General features: G+C 51.7%; 1 protein-coding gene across 2 annotated transcripts; it reads right to left on the reverse strand.

Annotated features, from left to right (window-relative positions):
• Positions 1-5,806: 5,806 nt before the first annotated feature.
• Positions 5,807-26,888, reverse strand: CCDC124 (coiled-coil domain containing 124). 2 transcript variants are annotated; one of them, XM_044998410.1, is made up of 5 exons: positions 26,754-26,888; positions 23,428-23,599; positions 10,691-10,877; positions 10,086-10,200; positions 5,807-8,303 (listed from the first exon to the last, which is right to left on the reverse strand). In XM_044998410.1, exons 2-5 carry the CDS (start codon positions 23,584-23,586, stop codon positions 8,099-8,101), a joined length of 666 nt encoding a protein of 221 aa, XP_044854345.1. In that variant the 5' UTR covers positions 23,587-23,599; positions 26,754-26,888; the 3' UTR covers positions 5,807-8,098. The 2 variants fall into 2 exon arrangements, with proteins under 2 accessions (XP_044854345.1, XP_044854346.1); XM_044998411.1 differs by lacking the exon at positions 26,754-26,888 and adding an exon at positions 26,467-26,525.
• Between the last annotated feature and the right edge of the window lie 148 nt (positions 26,889-27,036).

Genomic DNA, 27,036 nt, shown 5'->3' on the forward strand with positions numbered 1-27,036 from the left:
CCAGAAATACCCACGAGTACTCACTGTTACCCACCCTGGCCCAGAAATACCCACGAGTACTCGCTGTTACCCACCCTGTCCCAGAAATACCCACGAGTACTCACTGTTACCCACCTTGGCCCAGAAATACCCATGAGTACTCACTGTTACCCACCAGGTACCGTTCCCATCAGTACCCACCCTGGCCCAGAAATACCCACGAGTACTCACTGTTACCCACCAGGGACCATTCCCATCAGTACCCACCCTGGCCCAGAAATACCCACGAGTACTCACTGTTACCCACCCTGGCCCAGAAATACCCACGAGTACTCGCTGTTACCCACCCTGGCCCAGAAATACCCACGAGTACTCGCTGTTACCCACCAGGTACCGTTCCAATCAGTACCCACCCTGGCCCAGAAATACCCACGAGTACTCACTGTTACCCACCAGGTACCATTCCGATCAGTACCCACCCTAGCCCAGAAATACCCACGAGTACTCGCTGTTACCCACCAGGTACCATTCCGATCAGTACCCACCCTGGCCCAGAAATACCCACGAGTACTCGCTGTTACCCACCAGGGACCATTCCCATCAGTACCCACCCTGGCCCAGAAATACCCACGAGTACTCGCTGTTACCCACCAGGGACCGTTCCCATCAGCAAGACCCCCTGGGTAGTATCCAGAACCCACCTGAAAAGCCTGCTGGGGCTACGGGCTGCTGGGCTGGGTACCAGGAAGATGGTGATCGCTCAGGCTGTGAAAGCGACTCCAGAGAAGCCCCCGTTCCTTGATCCCCGATGGGGCCCTGCTGAATGTAACACATGGAGATTCCTGGTTTGGCTGGGAGGGCTGGGCTACAAAGAGCTAACAGGGCTTTGCCAGCCCCGTTCCCAAGAGCCCCTGACAGGCTGGGGGCCAAGGGGCCCCGTGGTTACTGACATGGGGTGGGCCAGGTGTTTGCAGAAGAGCCTCTGACACTGAGCAACTTCTCCAGCAATGAGCCTTGGGGAACTCTCACTCTGCCCAGCCGGGGAGCCCCCTGCCCCACTGCTCCCCAGAGCTACCTGGGAAGGGGGGCAGAGCCCCCACTCCAGCTGACACGGTGGAGGCTCCCGAGGCGGCAGAGCTGAGCTAAGCTGGGGAGGGGGCGCTGGGAATGGGCCTCCCTGTCCATGGCCCTTCCTCAGCCCACCCTCCTCCCTCCTGGATCCAGTCGGCCCAGCCCAGCTCAGCGGGAGGGACGGCAGCCCCCAGAATTGATGGTTCCCAAGGGCGGGCTGGGGGAGCCTCGGGACGGGGCAGAAGGCAGCCAGCCCCTAGCGCCCTGCAGACTCCAGGTCTGGTCCCTTTCCTCCTGCCGGCTCCCCGGGCCCCGTCACCCAGTGCCCCTCGTTGCTGGGTCTCAGTGCCGGTGGCTTTGCCGGTCGCTGCCCCGGGACTGGGCCCAAGCAGCCCAGCGGCTCCCAGGATTGCCAGCGATGATGCGGGTACAGGTCACGGGAGGAGCCTGGCGCACACACATGCAGCTGGGTGCGGGCTCCCGGCCCGCAGGGCATCTGAGCTGCTCCGTCTGGCTGGCGCTGGGACTGGACTCCTGCATGGGGGTGCCAGTGGGAGGGAAAGGCAGGGCAGGGCATCCCTGGGCTTCGGCGGCCTGGCATAGCAGAGTGGGGGTGGGGAGCCCAGGGCTGGCAGAGTGGGGGCAGGAGATACGGGCTGGGACTGATGGGCATCAGCAGAGTTGGGAGGTGGGGGGGGCAGGACTGCGACAAACCCCACATCCAGCTCTTGTGCTCCAGCTTTGGTAGGAGTCTGGGGACGGGCCCAGGAATGCTGGGGGCCGGAGGGGGGTACCACTCAGTAACTGCCAGGCTGAGGAGACATCGGAGCGCAGGGGACAGAGCAGGGCTGGGGCGCTGAACGTTAGTTAAGGCTCAAATAGCCAGCGGAGAAATACCTGAGTCACGCCAGGGCCAGGCAGCCAACTTCGAACAGCAGCGGGGAAATGAATGGGGCCGTTACTGGCCTGCAGGGCTGCCGGGGGGAGGAAAAGTGTCAGTTCCCTCCCCCCACTTGAAAGGGCCCCCAAACCAAGCAGCATTGTGCCCTGGTGCACGGGGCTGGGCCCAGCTCCCCGCATCACAGGGTGTTCTGGTTACGCAGGGTAGGCTGGGCCGTGGCTGTGCAGTCAGGGCACAGCTCCTTCAACCAGCCCGGGCAGACGCTCTCACCGAGATGCAGTTCACTGTGTTATTTAAGCAGCAAACAGGGTGGAGCCGGGGCTGACTGGGAAGCAGACAGGCTGCGGTGACTCCACTGATCTCCCCCAGCAAGGACATTTCTCACACAGCGACTCACTGCCACCTGGCCCAGAAGCACAGCTGAGAGACAGGGGCAGGACCCAGCAAAGCAAGCTCCTGCCATCTCCCACCCCGTCAGCAGAGCACCAGGCAGCCACCTGCCTCTGCAACAGAGAGGCAGGAAGCACCAGGTGCAAGATCAAGTATGGGAGGCTAGGACTCGAGGCCAGATCCCAGCTAGCCAAGCCAAACTGCAGCCTATGCAGGGCAAGGGGCAGCGGCTGCCTAAAGCAGATGGGGCACGAGACGGAGAAGCATGAAGCTCCCCGGAGTTGGGTTTCTGAGCCTGCTTCTAGAGCTCTGTTTGCGATGCAGTTCCCAGGAGGCATTGCAACTCTCACTCACCCCCAGCCCTGAAGACAGGTGGGTGTAGCAGCCCTGCTCACCCGTGAATAGGGTGTCCGCATCGTGACGGTACCTCCCATAAGGCTTTATGGAAATATGCTTCGAATGTGTTTTATGCCACATATGCCATGTAACACACCTCAAAGGTTCTGATCTACTGAATGTATTAATCCTATTTGTATGCAGGTATCATTTTTGTATTCGAAGTCATGAATGTTGGCTGTGTACTGGCTTGATTTCTAAATAACCGTAGCAGAGCATTCGGTCAGTTCCTGGAGAAAGGAATGTTGACATTAAGTACCTAATCAAAAAACACTTGGGGACAATGGATCTTGAAATGCGCCAATCCACATAAGAAGTCTACTCGAGGACGTTCAAGGTAGCATGTAAACAATGGCTGCTACCTGTAAAGCTGAGAGTCATGCATGGACATGTGACTTGCCCAGGTGACTCCTAAACTCCATCTTGGAGCTGGACTTTGCATAGGTGTGAGGAGGGGGTCTCGACCTACAAGAGAGTCTATTTAAACCCCTAGGAGACCCCTCCATTTTGTCTTCAGCTGCCTAAAGAGAGAGCCTCTCCACCCCCCAGGATACTTGAAAGAAACTGGAACAAAGGACAGTGTGCAAGGGGTGTGAGTGATTGCTGGACCCAGGCTAAAAGGAGATTAGTCTGTAAAAGGGACCATTCTGGAACGGGTGAGGATCTTATCTGTATTCAGTTTGATTAGACATAGATTTGCACATTTTATTTTATTTTGCTTGGTGACTGACTTTGTCCTGTCTGTTACTACTTGGAACCACTGAAATCCTACTGTCTGTATTTAATAAAATCACTTTACTTATTAACTCAGTATGTATTAATACCTGGGGGAGCAAACAGCCGTGGATCTCTCTCTATCAGTGTTATAGAGGGTGAACAATTTCTGAGTATAAAGCTTATACAGGGTCAAAATGATTTATTTAGGTTTAGACCCCATTGGGAGTTGGGCACCTGAGTGTTAAAGACAGGAACACTTCGGTGAGCTGCTTTCAGGTAAACCTGCAGCTTTGGGGCAAGTAATTCAGCCCCTGGGTCTGTGCTGGAGCAGATGGGTGTGTTTGGCTCAGCAAGACAGGGTGCTGGGGCCCTGAGCTGGCAGGGAAAACAGGGGTAGTAGTAGTCTGGGCACATCAGGGGGCAGCTCCCAAGGGGGTTTTTGTGATCCAACCCGTCACACTCATCTGGCAGGAGGAGGAGACACTCAGCTGTTGCACGGCCAAGGTCCCATGGCTGAAAGCGACAGCTCGGGGCTACCAGAACCCACACAGGTGATCAGGACACCTCAAGGGCCCAAGTCATTGGATGGACACATGCACACAGTGTTGGCCACTGCCAGACACAGGCCCAGTAGATGCCCCAGGGACCCTAGATTGACCAGGCCCTGGGTCCTCTCTTCCTGCCCCACTCTAATGCTGCTCTCCTGGAGGGCAGCTCCGCCTGTGGCGAGTTCACTGGCCGCCAAACACTTCCAAAGTACTGCAGCGCGTCCAGCCAGAGGCGATGTGGAGGCCCCAGCCGAATGGGTGGCGCTTCCCCTCAGCCACAGCACACGCTCTGCCCGTCGTGTCTAACCGCCTTGATAAATTGCAATTAATAAGCAGTGAGGAGTTTAAGCGCCGCTCCAGTGAGCTTTCTGCTTTGCTGGACGCAGCCAGAGCCAGCAGAGATCAGCCCCAGGAGCAGCGCGGAGGGAAGCCCGGCACCGCTGCTTCCTCTCCACTGGCTCAGCTCTGTTGAGTTAGCAAAGCAAAGCAGGTCAGTCATCTCTAATGGGCCAGCCGAGGGGGGAATCCCACTCCTCTTACACTGCAGCCCAGGGGCAGTATCACCACCTCTGGCCTCAGCTCTCTCCCCGCCCAGGCACCGCCGTCCCTTCCCTACCTCACTGATAGTCCCTCATGGTAGGGAAGGGACCAACGCTCACCTTTGTTCACTTCCTGGTTTCTGCAGAAGGTGGACAGGAGCCCCAGGGCAGCTCTGGGACTAGTGTGTGAGCTGCAGTCCTCTCTGCTACCCTCCCACCTCTTCCAACGCACTGTAATGCTACGCCGTGCGACTGGCCCAGGCCAGGGTTGCCCCCGTGACTCCGCTCAAGCCCGAGGGTCTGCGGCAGGGCGAGCTGTGGCGGAGACCACCACGCCCACTCCAGTGAGTTTTAGCACTGGCCAGGGCCAGGCCTCAGCCAGTTCAGTCCTTTCTCCGCACCCCTCAGTGCTGCAGAACTGGCCTGGAACTGTCTGGCCAAGCCAGGAACACAGGTTAGCACTTCTGCTACAAGCAAGGGGCCCTAGCAGGCAGAGGGGTGTGGGAGCGTTCCCCAGACCTTGACACGGGACAGATCCGCTCTGGCAGTTCTTAGTTTACCCAAACACACTCCCCCCTTCTGTTTTTTTGACCCAGGACAAAGGTTCCCAGGGCCCGACTTGGAAACAAGAACTCATTTTCATTTGTAACCACTGGAAGCTAAACCTCAAGCGAAGGGTGTAGATGCATGAGCCTCTCTCCTCTTTCTCCACCCTGGGCAGCCCCTCCAGGGTAGGACGGTCAAACAGGGCCATTTCTCTCTGGCCCTCAGAAAGCAACTCATGCGTTGCTGGTAAAGCTCCCAGCAGTAGCCCGTGAACAGCTGCTGAAATAGGAACCAATAGCTTCATATTTGATCTGTGCCATGCAAGTGCTGGAGGGGAATTATAATTCCTCTTCCCAGCCCAGCTCAAGGGCACTGCTGGGGGGAAGGCTCTAAACTTCCCCCTGAATGTAGCCCTAAGAGAAGGGTCATTAAACAGAGAAACTTCTTTAGGCGCCTGTAGGAGAGATTTCAAACCACTTCAGCTGCCCCCCATTTTTCTCCCCAAGGACCCATCTCAGCTGATGGAATGCAGTGGTGAAGGCCTGGATCCCACTTGGAAGACAGAGGAATAGGACAAGAGAATTTCAATTGTGCTTGGCTCAAAACGAATCCAGGCAGGAAGCTGTCAGGGTTGACTCTGGTGATCTTTGAGTTGAAACAGTTTTTCTGCTTCCTTGAACAGATACATACGAAGGAAGGGAAGGGGGGAAATATGCCAGCATGATTCACAGGCTTTATTTCTTCAATAGTTTACAGGTTGGGATTTCCACTTTTAATATTAGATTAAAACAAAAATAGGAGCTTTTCACACTAAAAGGAGGGAAAGATTTCTCTGAACTCCTGGGGACAGTGGAAGGGGCAGGAGGGTTTGGGGCATCCTCTGTTTCTGAAGCAAGTCTGAGTAGGGTGTGAAGAGAGCAAAGGTTAATGTGAAGAATACTTGGCCGGATATGAAGCCAAAGCAGTAGGTGAGCGGCAGCGAAAAGGGTTTTCGATGCAAACCTGCCTGTCTCGCCGAGCTCCGACCAGAGCCACCACAGGGCATGAGCAGCCACTTCAAACGCAACAGCAAGCGGGCACGGCTTAGGCCACCCCAATCAGTGCAGCGGGTGGGGAGCTTCCCCTCTGTGTTTACTGCCATTAAAGGAAATCCCCACCCCTGCAGTCTGGCAACAAAGGACTCCACAAAAAACCTCCCTACCTCTTCCTACTGCAATGGAGGCCAGCCCTAACCCTGACCTGTGTAGTCAGATTTCCATCCACGGCAGGCACAGATTTACCCAAAGAAGTTAGGGGAGGCTGCCTACAGGCTGGTGCTTTGTGGTAGGGGGCGGTGGAAGTCGGGGTTATCAGCTGGCTCTCAAAGAATGTCATCACCGGGGGAGCACAGGCTCCTGGTTCACCCAGCTAGCGGGTCAGGATTAAATGCCAGATTACAGCAGCCTAGGCCTGACATGCCAGAGACGTTGCACAGGTGAGGGGCTAGAGCTGATTGCAATCAAAGCGTAAGCACGAAGTCAGGGTGATGGGCCTGGCTCAGCCTTGTTCGGTTTTCATTTCAGAAGGAGGTGGTAGAACACAGTGTGGCGGGACTGGGGGGAGGTCAGCGTTGTATGTTTGATGTGAGGACTAGAATTCCATGTTAGGCCCCTGGTGCTAAGCCCTTTTAGCGGCACGGCTGCTGTTCCCAGGAGCACTGCACGGCTCGCAGGGGAATTCTCAGCCTTGGGTTTCACGGTGGATATTTTACCACCTAGCTCCAATACTGCAGAAGGGAGAAGGTTAGGACTTAACAAAACACAACGCCACTGCTGACTGGGCCAGCGAACAGAGTTTAAAGGGCTGGGTCTGGGGCAGCACAGAGCAGGGTGGCAAACTGGTGCCTTCACGCAGAAGGGGGGAGAAAGTCATTTTGACCCCTTGCATGAGTTGCCAGGGTGCAAGATCCACATTCCCCGTGCGGGGGGGAAACGCACCCCGGGCGACAAGAGGCCCCAGCCTGCCCTGCTGGAGATTGCTCTTCAGGGGTGTTCTCTGAAGTCCCCGTCCTGCGGCGAAGCGCTAGGATTCCCGCACGTGGGCTGCACAGAGACGCGATAGCACCGGACATTCTGCAGCGTTAGGGAGGCAACTGCACTGGGCTAGGCCAGCAGGGCCCTTTGCTTTGCCCTTGGAGATGGGAGGGAGGGCAGAGAGCGACAAGTGGCTGCGCTGGAAGAGTTTCCGCTAATCCTGTCCACGGCCTCCGGTTCCACTTCCCCCCGCTGGGGTCACTGGCTGGCACCGAGGGAACAGCAGTGGGCAGCAGCAGGCAGGATGGTGGCCTAGCCATTAGGGTTAAACCCGCTCCTGGCCCATCACCTCCTCCCAGAACCACCTAGCGCTGCCTGACCTGCCTTCTTCGCACTGTTCTCGTGCCACCTGTCACCAGCTCAGCACTGCAAGAGGATTCTTGCAAAGGTCTTAGGGCAGCTACAGCAGAGACCGGATAAAAAGAGGGGAGAGGGGGTTAAACGTGGTGCGAGGCAGCTCAGGTGTCTAGACAGTCACGGATGGCGCTGGGAGTGCCCGATTTGGTACAATACTCTCAGCTCTGCAGGGTGGGCAGGAGTGACCTTTCTAAAATGACCACCAGGATTGTAAAAGTTAAAGGTTGAGTTAATCCATCCGGGTTGCTTTGGCCCAGCCGTCTAAGGATATAAAAACGGGGCTGCTCCGGAGAGGTCTGTATGCAACGGACAGTTTCAGAACATCTGCAGTGGGCAAGGCTCCAGCCAAGATCAGGGAGCCAGGCTCCCTGGGCACCCCGAGAAGAGCTGCACACATCTGTTTGGATCAGGAAGCCTCATGTTTAATTAGGAGTCCAACAACAGGGCACAAAAGAGATGGAGCGGGGGTGGGGGAATAAATGGAGCGAGGTTCCGTGGGTGGCTTTGTTTTCTTACGTGTTTGAAGGAAGCCCTAGGGCTCAGCCCCGTCCTCGGGGGGGATGGGCTGACTTCTTTCCAGTTCTATTTTTGGCTATTGTAGGTCATGTGCCTCTGGTTCATTGGGTTGTCTGGGGACCTCATCCACTCCTTCTTGAGGAGCTGCTTGAGCTGGGAGAGGCGCATGTTGGGGTTCTCCTGCTTCAGGCGTGGCAGGTTGATCTCTTCAAACGTGGCAAAGGCAGCTTTCATCCGGCGCTCTGGGTGACGGTCCAGGTCGTCAGCAACACTGTTGGGAGAATAATACTGGAAATAAGAACCTCAGTCGCTTCTAGCTGGCACCAGCTCAGCCCAGGCCCTTGGGAATAATCCCATCCTGGTCAGAGGCTGGGCTAGATCATTGGCCTGTTCCAGTTCTAACCACGTCATCTATGGCTGAGTGTCCTTAGCAGTGACAATGTCTGGAGGATACTTCAGTGAGAAGAGTGGTGCTGGAAAGGCACCTCTGACATGCCAGCTCTGCTCCCCAGGCATCTCCAGTCTGCCCACTCAGACACACCAGCTCGAACCCCCGTGCAGAACAGTAGATAGAGCGCCAAGAAAGCAACCAGGAGTCTTTTGTGCAGGATGGTTGGCAGAGTTCAGGAGGACACTGGAAGCAGAAAGAGGACAGCTGGCTTTTCTGATCCCAGGGGAGTTTCAAAAGGAGGCCGTAGCCCCATTTGTAAACGCAGCCAACTGAATACCTCCAAGGACAAACAGAAAAAGCAATGATGCTCCCCCTTCATTATTCTGACTGACCGTGTGAGACATTATCTGATTAAAGTATGACTATATAGATCATTGTTGCAACCACTGTTATATATTTGCAGCAAATCTTGTCGAGTGAGGTGTCTATGAAAAGGTTATGATTGGCTGGTTACGATTATGCTGTCTGTCTGCATGTATCATTTTTGTTTGTGACATTATAAGTATTGGCTCTGTACCTGGATTTCAAATGTTGGCTTCTGGGGTACCGCCCAGAAGGTAGCGCCCAACACATCTTGGAGGGACTATTCAAATTGAGTGGCCCATCGAAAGAACATTTAACAGACAATGGACCATGGGAGACGTCCATCTACACTTAATGGAATTTCTTGCTGTGACTAGGCAAAATGCATGGACATGGGACTCCAAACTCCATCTTGCTGCTGTAATTTTCCACAGTTAGAACGGGATGCCCTCCACATGGCATAAAGCTATAAAAGGCCCTGGAAACATCTCCACTGTCTTCAATCCTGCTTCTTACCTCTGGAGGAACTTGGCTACAAACTGCGGCTCTGAACAAAGGACTGAGGACCCATCCCAGCGGGGGGATGTACTCCAGAGACTTGACTTAAGTCAGCAGTTTATTCCATCACTGCTACAAGCCTGAACCAAGAACTTTCCCATTACTGTATGTAACCGATTCCTTTAACCAATTTTAACTCTCACCTTTTTCCTCTCACTCTTTTTATAAATAAACCTTTAGATACTAAGGATTGGCATCGGCGTGATTTTTGGATAAGATCTACGTTATATATTGACTTGGGTATGTGGTTGGTCCTTTGGGATCAGAGGAACCTATTATTTGATAAGAGCCATTCATCTCTGAACCCAGTGCTATTGGTGGTGATACAAGAACTGGAATGCCTGAGGAAACTGCCTTTCTGTTTTCTTGTTAGCCGGTGTGGTGAAACAGGAGTTTATTTTGTGGCTGGTTTGGTGCATCTTATAAAAGAATAACCACCAGTTTGGGGTTGTGTTTACCCCATTTTTCAGCAGTTCGTCCTGAATTTGGCATCCACAGTTATGACCCACTACGTGCTTTTAGGAAGTTTCGCTTTTTGGGCAGGGATTAGAGGGTGTGCAGCAGGAGGCTGATGGACTTGCCTTGTTCTTGCTGCATCAGGAGGTGGATAGCTACATTTTTTAAGTGGTAAAACACCCAAAGGTGCCTGGGCTGCCACCTCCGGGGCAGGGTTGCTTCTGGGGAATCTCTAAGGAAACCAGCCCCTTCCAAGGGAAGCACCATGAAGCTATGGCCAAATACCTGAGGACTGCAATGGCATCTTCAATAGTTCTGGCTTCCACGGTGCCTTCCTCCAACACTCTTCTGTTGATGTTTTCCTCCAAGGGAACATCCAGGTGGCTCTTCTGCTTCTCCACTGGAATAGGAAGGGGAAAAAAAATTCAGCTCGCAGCTAGCTGAAGCTTTTGAGAGGTACAGACACGCCAGGGCAGGAGTATTCGTTTGGCTGGCACGCTGAAGAAGGCCAATACCTCCAGGTTTAAACAAGTCTGGTGTCCAGAGTGACACAACAGCAACTATACCCAGGATCCTGGAGAGTGAAATGCTAGTTCAGCCTCCTAGGATCGGAACCCCTCCTCTCTCTCTCTCTAGGGCTTGGAGATACTGGGACTAGTTACACAGACAGCAGCTAGGAGTCCCTGGCAGGGATGCAACAAGGGTGCATCATTGGGACATGGTAAGTAGGGGTTCTCTGGCCCCCACAACATCTTGCACTTTGCCAAAGACAGACAGACATGGCTTGCTCTCTGGGGTGCTCACGGGGCCTGAGCAGCCCCTGCGAGGCATACCAAACCCTCGTGCTAGTAGGGGACATTCAGTGGTATAATGATGGGGAAGCAGCAAACCTTCATCTCCGTTCTCCTTCTGTTGCTGGTCTTTCCGGATGGTCTCTTCAATCTGAGCCCTGGTGATCTTGCCTGGGGTGAGTGGTTTCGGTAACTTCCCTTTCAGCTTCGCGTCTTCCTCTTCCAGCAGGCGCTGCATCTCCTTCTTGCGCTCCAGCTGCTCCATCCGGCGCTTCTCCCTCTCCTCCTGGAAGGGAGAGACAATGTGAGGTCACTTCCTGCCCCAGGCCTCTTGTCCCACAATGCCCACTTCCACCATCAAATCAGCCACTCTATAGCAACTTAGGATCACAGGAGACAGACGGAAGAGACTCATTTTGATTCAATCAAGTCCACCCTCCTGCTAGGACCGGAGAGAAAATGACTTGTATGGAGATGGACATCTAGCTTCTTCATAATCTCAGCCCACCTGCTCTCCCTGCCCCTCACCTCCAATATCATACACCAGAGCCACCAAGCATGGACAATTGTGTCATCTTCCCAGAACCTCTTCCACTCAGAGCAAGATGCTGAAGAACGGCTTTAGAGCGAAGCCAGAACATGAGTGAGACTTGGTAGCTCTGCTACTACATGCAGGAACATGAGAGATCCCTTGTTTATATCCAGAGACCCCCTAGCTGCTAGCTCAGCATACCACCAAGCACACGCTGCATTTGGATGAGGAAACACCAGGCTGAAGGAAACTGGTGCCGGTCTGCACTTAGGACAGTAATAAAACATGGGAACACAAAGGTCCCCAGCCTTTCCACTAGAGAGATCATTACAATAGTGCACCACCCCCCGGTGCAGGGGAGGGAGGGGGTTAAGGCATCTCTTTATCACACTGCTGCTTTTATGTTTGCTCAGTAATGCTTTAGTTTCAAACTCTAGTTTCCCACCAACTTCTGCGGAATCACCATTGTGAGCGGTGCGTCACTCAGCAACGACCCCCGCTGGCTGCCCAGGAGGAACAGTTCTGAAAGGCACCGAGTTCATTCAGCCCACCCGGTCATGAGAATAAGGGGACATGCAACATGGGCCGGCACATGGGGTTCCCACCAGTCTTTGCCGCAGAGTTCATTGAAGCCCTGCTAGACTTACATTCTAGGCCTCTTCCCCAGGCTACCTCACAAGAAGTGGGCCAGGAATTTTGCCCATCATCCTGGGATTTCAAGGCCCATCTCAAAATAGTAATTAGATGATGAGGTAATTTCACACTCCCCGTGCTGTTGCCAATCCCCCCCCCGCTCCACACACACCCCTCAACCTTCATCTGTAATCATGTACTGGTTCATTGTGATGTCAGCATGGTGAAATATAACCCGTCAGTGGAGGAGAGAGATGCCGACCAAGACTGTTAACAACCAGGATAAGTTTTCCACTGTTAATTTTAATAGGAGTGAAAGGGTCAAAGTTTGAAAGTTCAGAAGTCATGACATTCAGAGCAAAAGGCTGAACAGTTTCTCAGCTTTCTCCTTTTTTAAGAGAGAATAAAAAGGCTAATCTGAATCTCCAAACCGAAGCAATCATTGTAGTCCTTAAGCAAGAAACATTGCCAATTTAACTCAAGCCACTGAACCTCTGTTTTGCTGGCGAAGGCGCTGCTAGGAGACAATAGTGCAATTATACACTAGGATTTTGGCAGCTTTTGAGTTTTATCTTCATATTGGAGTCAAAGCCCCAGACAGCAAACAGCAACGTCATTCTGTCCAGCTTGATTTTGTCTGCCAGGGTCACCCAGTACTTAGGTTAGTTACGTGGCCACTCTTAATTATGGGTCTCATCCATTATTCACAGGGATGGTACAGCTAACTAATCAGGCGTTATTATGGGTTTTGCTCTGAAAGGCAGCTGCGGAGCACAACAACTGAAGCAGTAATGCACCCTGCCTTGTTCCCTGTGTTTAAGGAGTATGGTATTATGTATGCCCACTTTAGAGACTATAAAAGAGGCTGGGTTTTAGAGCTACTTTGGAAAAACAATTTTCATTAAGCCATTCCTCAGCTTGGGAACTTAAGGAGCTTCAGATCAGACAGAAATATAAAATGTGCCCCAGGAGCCACCGTATCAGTCTGATGCAATACAGATAAACCTTTCAATCCAGGCTGGGAAGTAGGATAGTGGCATACCTCAGATTTAGAGCAGCTACGATCCAGGATGGAAAAAAGCCACTATGGGGATGAAGTTTATTACAATTGGCAGGCTGCAAATTCTTGCTCACTAAGTGCTCTGTTCCGATGCCTTTTGGAGATGACATTACATTGTTCTAGCATTTGGCTCAGACAGTCCTGGCCTGTCCCAGCATGAGTCACCTCATAAACACATTAAGTAGGCTCCCTGGCTCCCACAAGAACTGGATGAGCCCACTTGCTTTACGTTACCTCTCTCCATTCAGTTTCTTGATCTTATTTGATCAACTGCCTTAGATGAGCTGGTTCATCAGACTCCATTAAAGAGGGTGGAGTGTCACAGACAGAAGGGTCTTTCCAGGTCATTTGCATTAATGCTTTAAGTTCAGGGTGAACAATTAAAACCAAAAGCCATTCATCATCTTCCACTGGCTCTGATGCAAGAACAGATTCACCCATCAGCATTTAACCCATTAACAGATGGCAGAATGAAATCCAGCTCTCCCGGCACCACATCACCGCAGAGTGGACACGGCTAAGAAGGGCTGTGGCAGTAGCCAGCAGGTGTGTCACAAATGTACAATTTCTGCTGTCACTACACTTTGTTCTCTCTGGCCCTGATACTGCCCTGTCCTCTGTAAACCCAAATTTCTTCCAATCTTGCGCGAGAGCAGGCAAGTCCCATTCACCAGCCAGAAGTCAACACGCCCTCCAGTAGGGGATTTTCCCTGAGCGTCCACTGCCCAAACCCCTGGAAGAATTCACTGCAGGGCTGCTTTATGGGTGTTTTTTTTTTAAAAGCTTTAACAAGATTTTTAAGTAAGTGACTTTAATAGCAGAAGGTTTTCCTACAAGTACCAACTGCTTACTACGAAGCTGAAGCCTGGCCCTGCCACAACGGAGGATTTTAAAGCCCTCATTACAAATTCAGATTAAGCTATGAAGAGTCTATTACACACTGATGTTCTCCGCTGTAGGAGATATTACTTGCAGTTGGATTTAAAAGCCCCCACATATGGTCACCGTTAAGCACAAGTGGAGCTCTCCATCCTGACACAGCAGTTTGGTGGTGAAGCACTGCGCATCTAAAGCCAGGCTTCCAGGCCACAGCTGTGAGAACCGACAGCGTTGGTCTGCATCCAGCAGCCCTCATCCTGATGAGCTACAGCTGCCGTTTCTTTGTAAAATCCACCAGCAATCTGGCACTTTTCCTAATTGCAGGGAACAGTTCTGATGAGCAGGTCCCATATGAAATGAAATCTCTCAACCCCCCTGTCCTGGTGCTTGCGTCTCTCTCAACAAGGCAGCCTGGAGGCAAGTAGGGGACAAGAAGGGATGGTTTACCCCAGGCCCTCAAACCCCGTGGCATTGTGATCTGGCAGACGGGGGTCACAGCACCACTCACTGAAATTTGGCCCCGTGGCCTCTCCACCATGACACAGGGGCTGTGGGGCCAAACCCGAGTGGTACTGCTCCCCACGTGCTGGATTGCAATGCCACGCACTGAAGTGCCCCCCACAGCACTTCCTAAGCCTAGCTGAGCAAGTAACCACAGACCGAAGTCTCCCGTTGCATCTTGCCACTTCTCTGGGGTGAGGCCGCTCTGTCAGACAGCTGACTCACTCTGGGATTCCTGACTAGCCTGCTAGAATCTGTTTGCAGCCTGTTCACAGCCTTCAGTTCACTTTAAAAAGGTTAGTGTATCTGGAGAAACCCCGAACTTGAGAGATTCATCCCTGTATTTGCTCTGAAGAACCACGCGTACTCCCCTTTTGACACAGATTTGCTGAGTACGAAATAGACCGACTCCGCCACTGCTGCAATTCCATTTCATGCGCTTGCTCATAAAAGCAGAGCAACAGACATTTGTTCCTCTTAACGCTAATCAGGCAGAGCTGCAGATACAGCAATGGTATCACCAGAGACAGCAGACTCCAGTGACACTCCCGCTTAAGAGGTGATGCAACTTGTGTTTGTTCTTTCCTAGCTCTTCATTCCACATGCACCAGCTCCAAGGTCTCTCAACAATATTTTCGAGCAGAGCCTCGGGGAGCAGAGCCTCGGGGAGCAGAGCCTCGGGGAGCAGAGCCTGGTCAGACGCATGCCTCATCTAGGGGAAGGCCCAGGAACATGGACTAGGGTTGGCAAAACCGTTGCAGGGGCCACCACCTCGAACACTACCTCACGTACCAAGAAGGGACCGGCAGGTGCATGGCAGGACAATGCAGGTTATATACAGCAGTCGTCAGTGGCAGCCTTAGCCCTGTGCTCTCTCTGCCGCCTGCCCAAACGACCACTCAAGGGTTCCCTCTGCTCCCCATCAATATCACACTCTTAGGAACCACCGTGTTACAGTTCCACCAGAGGCAGAAGAAATCACTGAACACAACAGCTACCTGAGAGAGCACGTAAGTAATTGAATTAGACCGACCTATAGTGAACACAGGAGAACCAGCAGAGTATTCATGATACTGGTGTTGTGTGTCTAGAACATGGATTACTGTAAAGTGAAACTATTCTCAGACCGCTTTGTCCTCTCTCTGATGCACAAGTGTGACTGAACAAGGTAACCAAAAGAAATCCCTGGCACAGTAAGCACCTTTGCGATACTACAGGCCTGGCTGTAGCTTTGAATAATTCAAGAGGCAGATAAGGAGCGGATATACAAGTGCTAATGAGCTGAGGGAGGGAACCACAACACTTCAGGGCAGAAACATTTGTAGCTAGAGAAAATTTATATTTTATTCCCTTTGCTAGTAGGGTTACTTGTTCTACAAGACGGCTAGCTCCACCATGTGTTTCTACACTGCGACTCCACTTGTCTCTCAGTAAAGAAATCCAGGGAATGGTACTCTGCATTCCTAAATCCCTTTTCAAAATAGTACCCTTGAGTAATAAGATGCTCGCTTCTTTTTACAGGATGGGGAAACTGAGGCAGAGAAGAGACGCCCTCCAGCTCCTGCTGCAAGTTAGTAGCTAAGTGGATAGACCCCAGGAATCCCAATTCCTAGCTCCTTGCTCTGACCACTAGACAACACTACTCCCTGCTCTCTAATGTTTACAACTGAGGGGCTTCCACTTCCAGAAAGTAATCAAGCCCAAATCATTACTGATTTGTCACAAGGCATGCAAAAATATACACCCTCAGATTTCACTATCAGCACTTGGCTTCCACCCTGCTCTGGGTCTTTAGTAGGGGTCAAAGCTGGAAGACCCTGTCGCCACACCGGGAGGGCTGCAGCAACAGCAGTGACATCAGGAACTGAATCACGGGCGGCTGAGTGTTTAACAAACAAATTCACAGCAAATTCCCGAGTGTACAAATGTCAATTTCCTTAACGGGCTGACAGCGCAGAGGTTGAGCCAGAAGTAACTCCTAGTTGTGTGTAACACTGCAATCAGCCAGCACGAGTGCTCTAATGAAAGGGACATTTCAGTTTTTATAAGTGAAACATAAAAGCAAAGGGACCAGCCAGCTGGAAGAGAAACTCCCAACAACATCGGAGTCAAGAGGGCACAGGAAAGGAAGATTTCCTTGGCTGGACATTCTGCTCACACGCCTTTCTAGAAATTCAAAATAAAATGTCCAGCCTTGCAAAGAACTGGCCAAGCGAGAACCGCCTCATTAACTTTCACAGTGAATTCCCTCCTCCTAGATGGAGGGAGAAGGGTCACAGCCGTGTGGCTCTGAGCAAGTGGTCAAATGAAGTGGCTGTGCTCCCAATCAACCTCTTTGCGGGAGACTCAGAGGCACAGCACAGAGATCTCTGCTGGAAGGGCAAAGAGTCGTTACTTCTCACAGAGCAGAGGAATTCGGCAACGCAAAGTCAGATATGGTCAGGAGAGGGGAATATAACAAGCTGGAATAAGAATACTGAGCGTCCGTATGGGCCGTTGAGGTTCTCCGCGTCTGTCAGATTGATCAGCCCTCAGAACCCCCAACACAGATCCATTTTACAGATGGGGGGGAAACAGAGGTAAAGGTCACAGGACTTGACTGAAATCACTGCAAGTCAGTGGCAAAGCTGGAATTAGCACTCAGGCCTGAGCCCAGATCTCCTACTCTTGCGCTCTTGCCACCAGACTCCACTCTCCCCTTTCATTTCTCACTCACCCCCAAGCTCGGTGCCGCTTCTGTAGCTGCAGCGAGCATCCGCCTCAGCACCCGGACGTGCGGCCTAGTTACCCCATCTGTTTAACAGTCCATTTAACCAAGACTTGCCTGCCTGCGATAACACTACAGTATGAGGATATTAGAGTACAGAGGGGTCAACCTGTACCCCAAGGTACAGACTAATATGACCAAGAGCGTCAGAGGAGTCAGATGCCAGCAGAGCTTTGGGAGACATCTGTACCCTTCTAACATGACTGTATCCATCACTGGAAAGATGGCTAGTAAATGCACAGACCTTTAATTTGCTGGCTAGCACAATAAGCCTGCTCTCTTTGAAAGGAGGTGGCCACAGATTCCCTCCATTCCAACTGGGGTGCAGAAGCTAACAGGAGAGACCTCCTGAAGCCTGACATTTGAAGAAGCCTGCGAAGCAAAGAGCGAAGTGGAGGGAAACAGCATGGCACTTCCACTTCCAGACACGCTCTGGAGGGAGAGCGTAAAAGGGATTCCAGGCAGCTGGCTGCAGAGGTCACCCATGGCAGGTAATGGCTTTTCTGGCACTTCAAAGCTGCCTTTAGCTGAAGCGCAGCGTGAAGCGGCCAGTAAGTGGAAGACCAGTCAAAACACTATTTGAAACCCTTTTGCCCCTCTGGTCTTCTAGTCGAGACTCGTTTTTTCACCCTGCCCCTGTAGGGTTACCATATGTCAAACAGAGGACAGTGCCAGGGGCATGAAGACAGGTGTGGGTGTATGTACTGGCAGGGAGTATTTTGGGGGTGCTGGAGGCCCCACCACCACCCTCTTCCCCCAGAGTGCAGTTACAGGCTCCACTCCACCTAGCTTTAACCCATGCTGGAGTGAGTAGGGGTAGCCTGGCCAGTCTCCGAAGGGCACTCCCACCCAGTAGAGAGGACACCCCCGTGAGGGTACTGATACCAGACTGATACCAGCCAAGATCTTTTCCCCAATTAGAACAGTGCATGGTTCTCCCAAGACGGCACAGGACCACGGCTGAGTTTCCTACACACAGTCAGCTTTAATCTTTGCAATCCGAGGCTAGGACAGCCCACCATTTGGCTGAGCACAGAGGAGATTTAAAAGATCTCCTGGATGTCAGAGTAGCATCTTCCTCCAACATGGGAAGGAGAAGCTTTCTTGCTACCATTTCTACCCCCACTCTCAACAGTGGTGCAGCATCGCCACGTGTTATCCTCCACCTCAGAAGCAGCTGCATCTTTGCAGTGCTGGATGTACAAAGTTGTAAATGAGATTAATGCAACACCACCACTTGGCACTCGTTTTCCCTTTTGCCGTGTCTCCACACCCCCAAGCAGAATTTTATTTGAAGGACGTTTTCTCTCAAGAGGTGCATTTAAAAAAACCTCTGAATCCAGACAGCATTTTGAATATTAGCTTTGTGCTTTCAGCAAATGCAACATTGTGTGTGTCACAGGAGCACTAGACAGTCAGTCAATTTGCCGACTCTTCCCCTAATACTTGGTAGATCTGTTCAGAGCTCCCTGCAGACTCACCTCACTCCTTGCTTCAGCATTCAAGGGTACTCCACAGCCAGACTGCACTTTAGTTAATTGCAAGAGGAAAAACAACCACATGAAACTTTAGCAGGGCGGGGCTAAGGTAACAGGCTGGCTTTTAGATGAGGAGGCATGTGCTGGGCACAGGGGAGTGTGAGGAGGGGGACGACAGAGAAGTGTAGAACAGACGTGTTTTACCTGGCTTGTCTACATTTACACCCCAGCCTGGCACAATGGGCCTTTCCATTTCTGGCCTTCTGATCGGGAATGGCAGGATACGGAGCCAGGTCAAGATTGAAAGGCACCGGACAGAGCGGTGTTTAAGGGGTAAGGGCACTACCACAATCTATACTATGGACAATTGCACATACAGGCTCCCTTGCTCTCGCCACGGTGAGACAAACGGCACCCCAGGGGCTTCAATCTGAAATGGACAAGACAGACAGGAAGGGATGCAGAGACGGGACTTGCCCAAGGTCATACGGCAGGGCAGCGTCAGAGTGCAACAGAAACCAGGTGCAAGTCCCAGTTCAGTGCCCTGCTGCCTGGGTCTGGTTTGGACTATTTGCTCCTCATGCATGAGCACAAACCCCAGAGTCCCCTATGGCGAGTGACAAGAAGTCGCCTGTTGCTAGAAATACTGGAGACTAGAAATCGATGCCTGATGTTAGCTCAGACACTCCATTATGCAGCAAAGCCAGGATATATATATACACACACACTGTTCTCCATCAGGAGAGATCATCTCAAAACGCTGTAGGTTTAAAGACACAGCAAGAGCAAATGCCACAGGTGAGTCATCCAGTGACAGGCCAGACAAGCCTTGACGTTGCCTTTTGGACATTAAACTTCCTAATGACCAGATATTAAGGTGCCACCATACGGGCTGTGTCTATAGTGCTTAAAGGAGCCCACCAAATTGTTTTGTGCAGACAGTCACTGAACCCTGAAATGACTCAGAGAGGCAGCAGCTTGAGGAAAACAGCACGCCACATCCTAATTCACAACACAAGGGCTTTGGTGATCAGCATCTGCCAGGGACAGGAGGGAGAAGGGGCGTTTTAAAAACCAAACCAAACCCAACACACCCTGCAGCGTTCTATCCCCACGGCTTCATTCATTCTTTCTATTTGAGGAAGTTTGTTATTGTGCAGGAAATCAGGAGGTAATGAGTCTTTGTGTCAGCCCCATGCAGTAATACATTACTGCCACCACCTGGACACATTCGGGGAGAGTCGTTTTGGTCCTGAATGAACCAGATGCTAAGGGCACGTCCACAGTGCAACAACACTCCCCCCGGCTGGCCTGAGTCAGCTGACTGGAGCTATAACACTGGAGCTATAACACTGGACATTCGGAGCCTGAGCCCTGAGACCCCAGGATGGGGGAGGGGCCCAGGGCCCGGGCTCCAGCCCAAGCCCTAATGTCTACACTGCAATTTTATAGCCCCACAGCTTGAGTGAGCTGCCCCAGGCCAGCCAGGGGTGTTTTACTGCAATGTAGACTTACCGTTATAGACGGTCCTAGACGCGCTGTACCTGAGAGCAGCACAAGGCCCTCTTGCACCGAGTAAGGCTAGTCCCCTGCTAGATCCCATCCTTCGGCAGATCCTGGCCAAACACGTTTGATGGATTCTTGAGCATATTTGGGCGCCTGCCTTCCTAAAATCAGTCTATATAAATCCTCCGTTTTACCCCAATCCTTCCCAGACAATTCAGTCATTAACTGCTGATGGCTATTCTGTGACACATACAAAGGTCTTAAAAGTTTTGCCAGCAAAACTGTGTCATGAGGGGCATGATTCCTCATCCCCCGACCAATAAAGCCATGCCAGAAAAAGCCCCAGTGTAGACAGTCATAGTGGCAAAAAAGGCTTTTTGCCCAGCTAGCTTACCCTGTTTGGGGAACTGGATCAGTTGTACCAGCAATGGAACTCCTGCCTTTATACGCTGCATCACCACAAGGGAGAGTGACGGTTTAGCTCAATGAATATATCGGGTGGCCAAACTTACTGACCCTCTGAGCCACATACAATAATCTTCATCACCTCGAGAGCCAGGCGCACCGGCTGGGGCTCACCTGCCGGGGCTTGGCAGCAGGGTGGTGGGGTTTGAGCCCCGCCAGAAGCCCCGAGCTCCCCTCCCCATCAGTCTATTAGGGGGAAAAGTGGGGGCCTTCTCAAGAGCCGCTGTTTGGCCAACCCTGGAATACATCTATACCAGAGAAACATTTCAGGAGCACACCAGGCCAAAGAGAGAAATGGTCTCAGTCCAGCTCCTAGTGGACAGATCTCCACACAGCCCCAATAAGACAGAGGAAGGAGGCCTTGTGATGAAGGCACTGGACAGGGACTCCAGAAACGTAGGTTCTGTTTCCAGCTGCACTACAGATTTCATGAGAGGAGGGCAAAGTATCCGAGTAAAATGCAAAGACATGGCATTTTAGTGGAGCATGCCCAGGCCCTGAAATCGAGGGGTCTGTTTTATGTGCAGCGACTGCAAACGACAACCCTGGTGCACAGAGACTACTACCCCATATTCTTAAAGCTGCAGCAGAGTGCTGCAGTTGTGGAAAGTGCACTGTCTACTCTCCCTAAGGAGAGACAGAAGGTCGATGCCTCCACAAATTTCAGATACTCATAGAGCCAAGCGTTAGTTTAGATTTTCACAACTGATTAGCGGCGTCCTAAGACCATGGCCTGGGCGGCATCTTCAGGCTACCCTTGCACATATTAAGATGTGACGCAGATCGAGATTAAATTAAGCTCAGCAAAGAGACCGTTTCGAAGGGTGAAGGAAAGGAGACAAAAGGAGGAGGGGGAAAGATGCCAAGAGACTCCAATATTACATTTTGTCTAACGCTCTCTCAGCTCGGCTGAGGAAGATCACATCCCGTGGCCACGTCCCCAGCCAAAGTACATTAGCAGCATTAAGACTTCAGAGGGAAGCTGAACCAAGCGGCTTGCTAAGCTATGATTATTTCAGTAACAATTTTCTGTCTGCAGAGGAAGAAAAAGCAAACTACACATGCCGAGTGCAGCCAACGCCCCCAAGTTTGATAAGGTCAAACAATTCCTTGCTAACGTTTTCTTTACAGAAAAAAAAAATGTATTTATAGACAGGCTCCTCAAGCCTCTTGCTCCATGAAACACGTGGGGCTTATTTCTCATTCCAACGCCCATTGGGAGATGGGAGACTGGCCTTGAGGGAGGATACCTGAGCACCTAAGGTGAGAACCCAGGAAGGGGTTAGAGGCCAGGTGACACCTTTGCCCGGGAAACTGAACAAAGGCTGAGGGAAGAGACGCTGGGGAGAGTGAGAGTTTCAGGAGCTGGCTGGTGTAATGGAGAGGAGCCCAGACGGGGCTCTGACCCCCCAATGGGGCTGTGGTGCCCCTGGGACCCCAAGATGGACCTAATTGCAGGGGATCCTGTTGTCTGTGCCTGCAAGACCTGTCTGGGACTGTGTTCCTGTCGTCTAAATAAACCTTTTGCTTTACTGGCTGGCTGAGAGTCACGGTGAATCGCAGGAAGCCAGGGGTGCAGGGCTTTGTGTCCCCCCACACTCCGTGACATACGGGGCTTGTTGAACAGCCATTTCAGCAGAAAGCAAAATTAAAATAGCAAACCCCCAAATCCTTTAAAAAGACAGATGCTTTTGAAAAAGTTTATCCAGGGTTCCTAAATGAACAAGAGCACTCTGGTTTTTTGCAACAGTGGTGAAGCTGTAACATGTACTTCGCAATGGAGAGGCCAAAATACATTATTCTAAAGGAGCATAAAGGCCTTTAATGTTTTTGTTTATGTAAATGAACGGGCAAACTAGAGCAGAGGTCAGACCTGCCCCATATGTTCAGCTACACCCACTTAGCTTCCATTGTGGACAGTGAGAACAGCCCACACACATCGGGCATTTAATTTCCAGGACTCCAACAGAACTCCTTGGGCTAGGAAAGGGTATCAGCAGGGTAAACAGATCCTGTTTTTGAAAAGCAAGTTCTACTAGCAGTTAATGGTTACAATTAAGTTTCTAGGAAACCCATGGAAGGAGTAAGATGTGCACTTGCTCATGTATTGCTCGCGTGGGGATTGTGAGAACTTCAGAGCTTTAAACTGACGCACTAGGTCAAATAAAAATGTTACTGGAATGGGAGGGAAACTTACCTGTCCTACAACATACAACACAACCTTCAAGTCCGAACGGGCCAGGAGTTAACACTGAACTGTTCCACCTATTGAACAGGTGACTGATTTACGCACAGAGCACAGTAAGTGGATTAGAATCTAAGTGCGAAAACTTCATCTTTCCCAGAAAACCAATGTTACAAAGGTGTGAAAGAGGCAAGAAAAAAAAATGTCATGTGTTATCATAAGAACGTATGAACAGCCAGACTGAGTCAGACCAAGGGTCCATCTAGCCCAGTATCCTGTCTGCCGACAGTGGCCAATGCCAGGTGCCCCAGAGGGAACGAACAGAACATGGAATCATCGAGTGATCCACCCCCGTCACCCATTCCCAGCTTCTAGCAAACAGATGCTATCCTCCGTGGATTATATATTTCTTCCATTTGCAGGAGATGGACAACAGATTAGGGTCCATGTAGTCCAGGCTCCGGCAGGATTGTTCCCTATAACAGGTTCTTCGGCACTTCACCCAAATCAGTTTAAATTATTCCAATGGGGCTCTCACCATTTCCCTTAGGAAGCAGCTCTATAATCTAACACAGCTTTGAGTTGCGCATTAACATTCATGCTCTTCGGTACATTCTGCTTCTGTTCATTCCTAGAGTAGCAATGAGCTCGATCTACCATTCCTGAAAAAGCCCAGGACAGTGCTTCTGGCACCAGTGGTAGCCTTGGAACAGAAGAACAGGAGCAGCCCCTGCAAGGTAAGTTGGGGTTCCCAGGTGTGAATGCAAGGACTTGCCACAAGGCTCCCTTACACACACATTCGCCTCGCACCGCACCACCCCTCCATTTACCTTCCTTTGTTCCTTCCTCATGACGTGTTTGTCCTCATCCTTCCAGAAGGCATCTTCCAGCTCCTTCTGCCGCTTGGCATCGGCTGCTGCCTTCGCCTCGGCTTTCCTCGCGCGGGCAGCAGCCGACTTGGTGTTCTCGCCCTGGAACTTCTTGGGCATCCCTCAGGGTGCTCTACGGAGGGGAGGGGGAAAAAAGCATTGCCAAAGTGCTTGCCTGGGCCATGGGTTCAGGTGACAACCCCTGACAGAGAGCGCCAGCTCTGATCCCAAATCCCATCCAGGAAGTTTCTTTTTCCAACTGTGGCTGTGTCTATGCTACAGAGCCTAGGCTGGTAGGGCTCCCTAGCAGAGATGCAGCCTGCACTGACTGGTGGAGTTTTTCTGTTAGCATAGAAACACCAGCTTAGCTACGTCGGCAGCAGCCTATCGACATAGCTGCAGCCACACTGGGGGGGGGGGGGTTGTCAGCATAGCTGTGTGGGTCACGGGGGTGGGGTTTTTCACACCCCAGCTACACTGACAGAACTTCTAAGTGTAGACCGAGCCTAAGCCAAACTGCTTTGAAAGCACAGAGAGGGCAGACTGGTGGCTGACAGCAGAACTGAGCGCCAAGAACTCAACTTCTAACCCCAGTTCTCCCCCCACCATCTGTAAAGTGGGCACAAGCACCCATACTAACTTGCTCACAGGGATGCAGCGAGGATTAGTTAAAATTTGTAAAATGCTTAGAAAATGAAAAGTGCAAGATGAATGTCAAACATTAGTGTGGCTTGACCTGTGGAGCAATCTCTGCATATAATATTTAGTTTCCATCACAATTTAGATTTAGGACCCACAGACTGGCCTTATTCCTGTCCACTAAGCCACCAAATTTACATTAAAAAAGTCTGCTATGACTGCAGAATGAAATTCTAGCTTTCCTTAGAGACTTTGACCCTTACAGAGAAAATTCAATTATCCAATAAAGCCAAAGGTCTGGAAAAAGAAAGATTTTTCTTCATGTAAGCTGTTGTTACTCCACTAGAGGTCCTGTTTGTGCATTCTGAAGAAAACCAGTATTTCCTCCCTTAGAGCAAACTACAACCTCCAAAATACAACAAAAGGATTGAGTGTAGCCCTTCACTCAGATACGACTGACAAACACAGTGCATCCACGCCTGCGTATATGCACATACCCGCTGGTGACTATTAAGCATCTGTGGTGAGGATTCTCCCTATTAGTCACTCACAGAGGAAAAGGCACGACAGCTTTCCTGTTCTACGAGAATTCATAAGTGGAAGCAAAACAAGAGACCTTCTGATTCAATAATAGCACAGCTAGTGCACATGGTCTGCATTTTAACACAAGTCTCTTTACCATTTTGGATGTAGAGCAGACAGAAGGAGCAACTGCCTCATCCTACACATTCTCTCTCCTACCCCACTGCATTGTGGTTTTTCTCATAGCCTTATTAAAGAACTTAGGTCTGCCACTGGCAATGTTCATTATAGCGTCATGCCTTCCACGTCATAAGTCAAAATTAACCTCAAAGCTTTTATTAAATTGCCTCAAGTGATTGTAACAGGATTCCACAAAAATGAGATTATGGGGCAAAGGAAAGTTACAAAAGCCCACAAGTGTCTAGGTTAGCTTTGCAGTCCTGGATCCCTGTTCTTCTATCAGTGCGTCTCAAACACATTCACAAATCACAGACCATCTAGCTTTGTACACAAGTTAAAACAGGAATACAAGGCATATAAACAAAATCCCAAGAAAGCCACCATTCCTGTATAACCCTGTTTTCCTCTTCTTCCCACCTGCACCCCAACTTAACTTCTTGTCACTATCATATCTAATTTAAAGATGAAACTTCTTAGGTCAGGGACCCTGGCTTATGCTAAAACAAGCATCACACACACACAGGCCTCATCTTCACTAGAAAAGAGATGTTTTTAAAGTCATGTTAGATAACACATTAAAACTCAAGACAAGTTGTATTTTAACATGTGTTAGCTGGTAGGGGGTGAACCCTAGGGGGAACGCTTTAACTCAAAGTTTAAACACATGTTAATGCACACTACCATGACTACACCGGGTCAGAAGCATGTTGCCCAACTTATTTAACATCACAACTTAAATCTCACTCTAGGCAAGACACTGGTATTGTGTCAGTTACAGGGTCTGTTGATACAAGCCTTGTCAGAATTTATATACATTTGCTAGGTAAAGATTCAGCAGACACAATGACTTATGTGCTGTAAGCTGTTCTTTAGAAAAACAGGATACGAGCATACAGAGAGGTGTGAAGCCGGTTACTTGGTCATCATTTATGAAGCACTTCCCATTTGCCAAAGCACTGTGCAAACATTTAACTGGCATAAAGTAAACCCATGCGGGAAGTGGAAATAAACCCAGGGATTGCCGAGATATTATCTGAGTCTTCTCGGAAAGCTGAAGCAAAGACACTCTAAAGATTTAATGAACCCACGTTGGTCCTTCCCGAACAGGGGGAGCTGAGACTGTGCACCACCCCCAGGGCAGGCCTGGGGGGCACAGCATCCCTAGAGTCATTGGGGGGGGGGGGAACCTCTAATGAGTCACATGGCTCTTGATGGGGGTCAACTCCCACTCCCCCCTCTCAAAGCACAGACTGCTTTGAAAGAATGGTTACAAGGAACCCAGCCCAGGCCTGGCCCACGCCGGAGTAGGCCTAGCCCCCCACCCCACCCCACGCCAGATACCCCCAGCTCCAATATGCTGAACCCCCAAACCCAGGCAGCCAACTGTCCTCCCCACCCCCCAACTACCCCCCCCCACATCCTGACACCCATCTCCCGCTTCAAACCTCCCTCCCACCTCCAACCCGCAGGATGGGCCCCCCCCGCCCTGGAGTGGGGGCCCTCCGGCCCCCCCACATCCTGACACCCAGCTCCCTCCCCCCCACAGAACGGCGCCCCCCCCCGGTGCAAGCCCAGGGCGGGTGACCCCCACGGGTCCACACCCCCCCGTGGCCAGGGAAGCAGGGCCCGGGACAGCGGCTCCCCCCTCCCGGCTCTGACCTGCTGCCGGCTCCGGCTGTCGCTCGCTTTGCCCGTCACGGGGCGCCTATCCCTGACGGCAAAGGATAGGCAGGGGAGGGGCAGCGGCCGGGCCCCTGCCACCGTGAAGGGTGGGGTTGGGGGAAGGGAGCACGGACGCCTGGGGAGGGGGAGGTGAAGGCCCGTGGGTGGGGCCCGGTTGGGTCCTTCCACGCCTTGGGTCCTTCCACGCCCGCGACGCGCTCCCGGGCGGGCGCCATCTTTGTGCGGGGCACTCTGTCGTCCCCCCCCTTCTCTCGCCCGCTCACCCCTTGAAAGCGTTGTGCGGGGAACGCCACCAGCATCCCGATCGTAGGCGGCTGCCGAGGGGCGGCTAACGGGGAAAGACCCCGTTCCGTTCCCCTCCACCTCCCTTTTGCCACGCACAAAGATGGTGGAGTCTTCCTTACGTCATCACTGTGCTGCCCCGCACCAAGATGGCCGCCGCCTGCTGCCCCTTACTGGCATGGCGGCTGCGCTCTCCCCGGTTCTCTCTGGGCGAGTCCCGCCCCGCCCCGTCGCCATGGAGATGCAGCTCCGTCCACAGTAGCT

The sequence above is a fragment of the Mauremys mutica genome, chromosome 24 (assembly GCF_020497125.1).
Source record: "Mauremys mutica isolate MM-2020 ecotype Southern chromosome 24, ASM2049712v1, whole genome shotgun sequence".
NCBI lineage: Eukaryota > Metazoa > Chordata > Testudines > Geoemydidae > Mauremys > Mauremys mutica.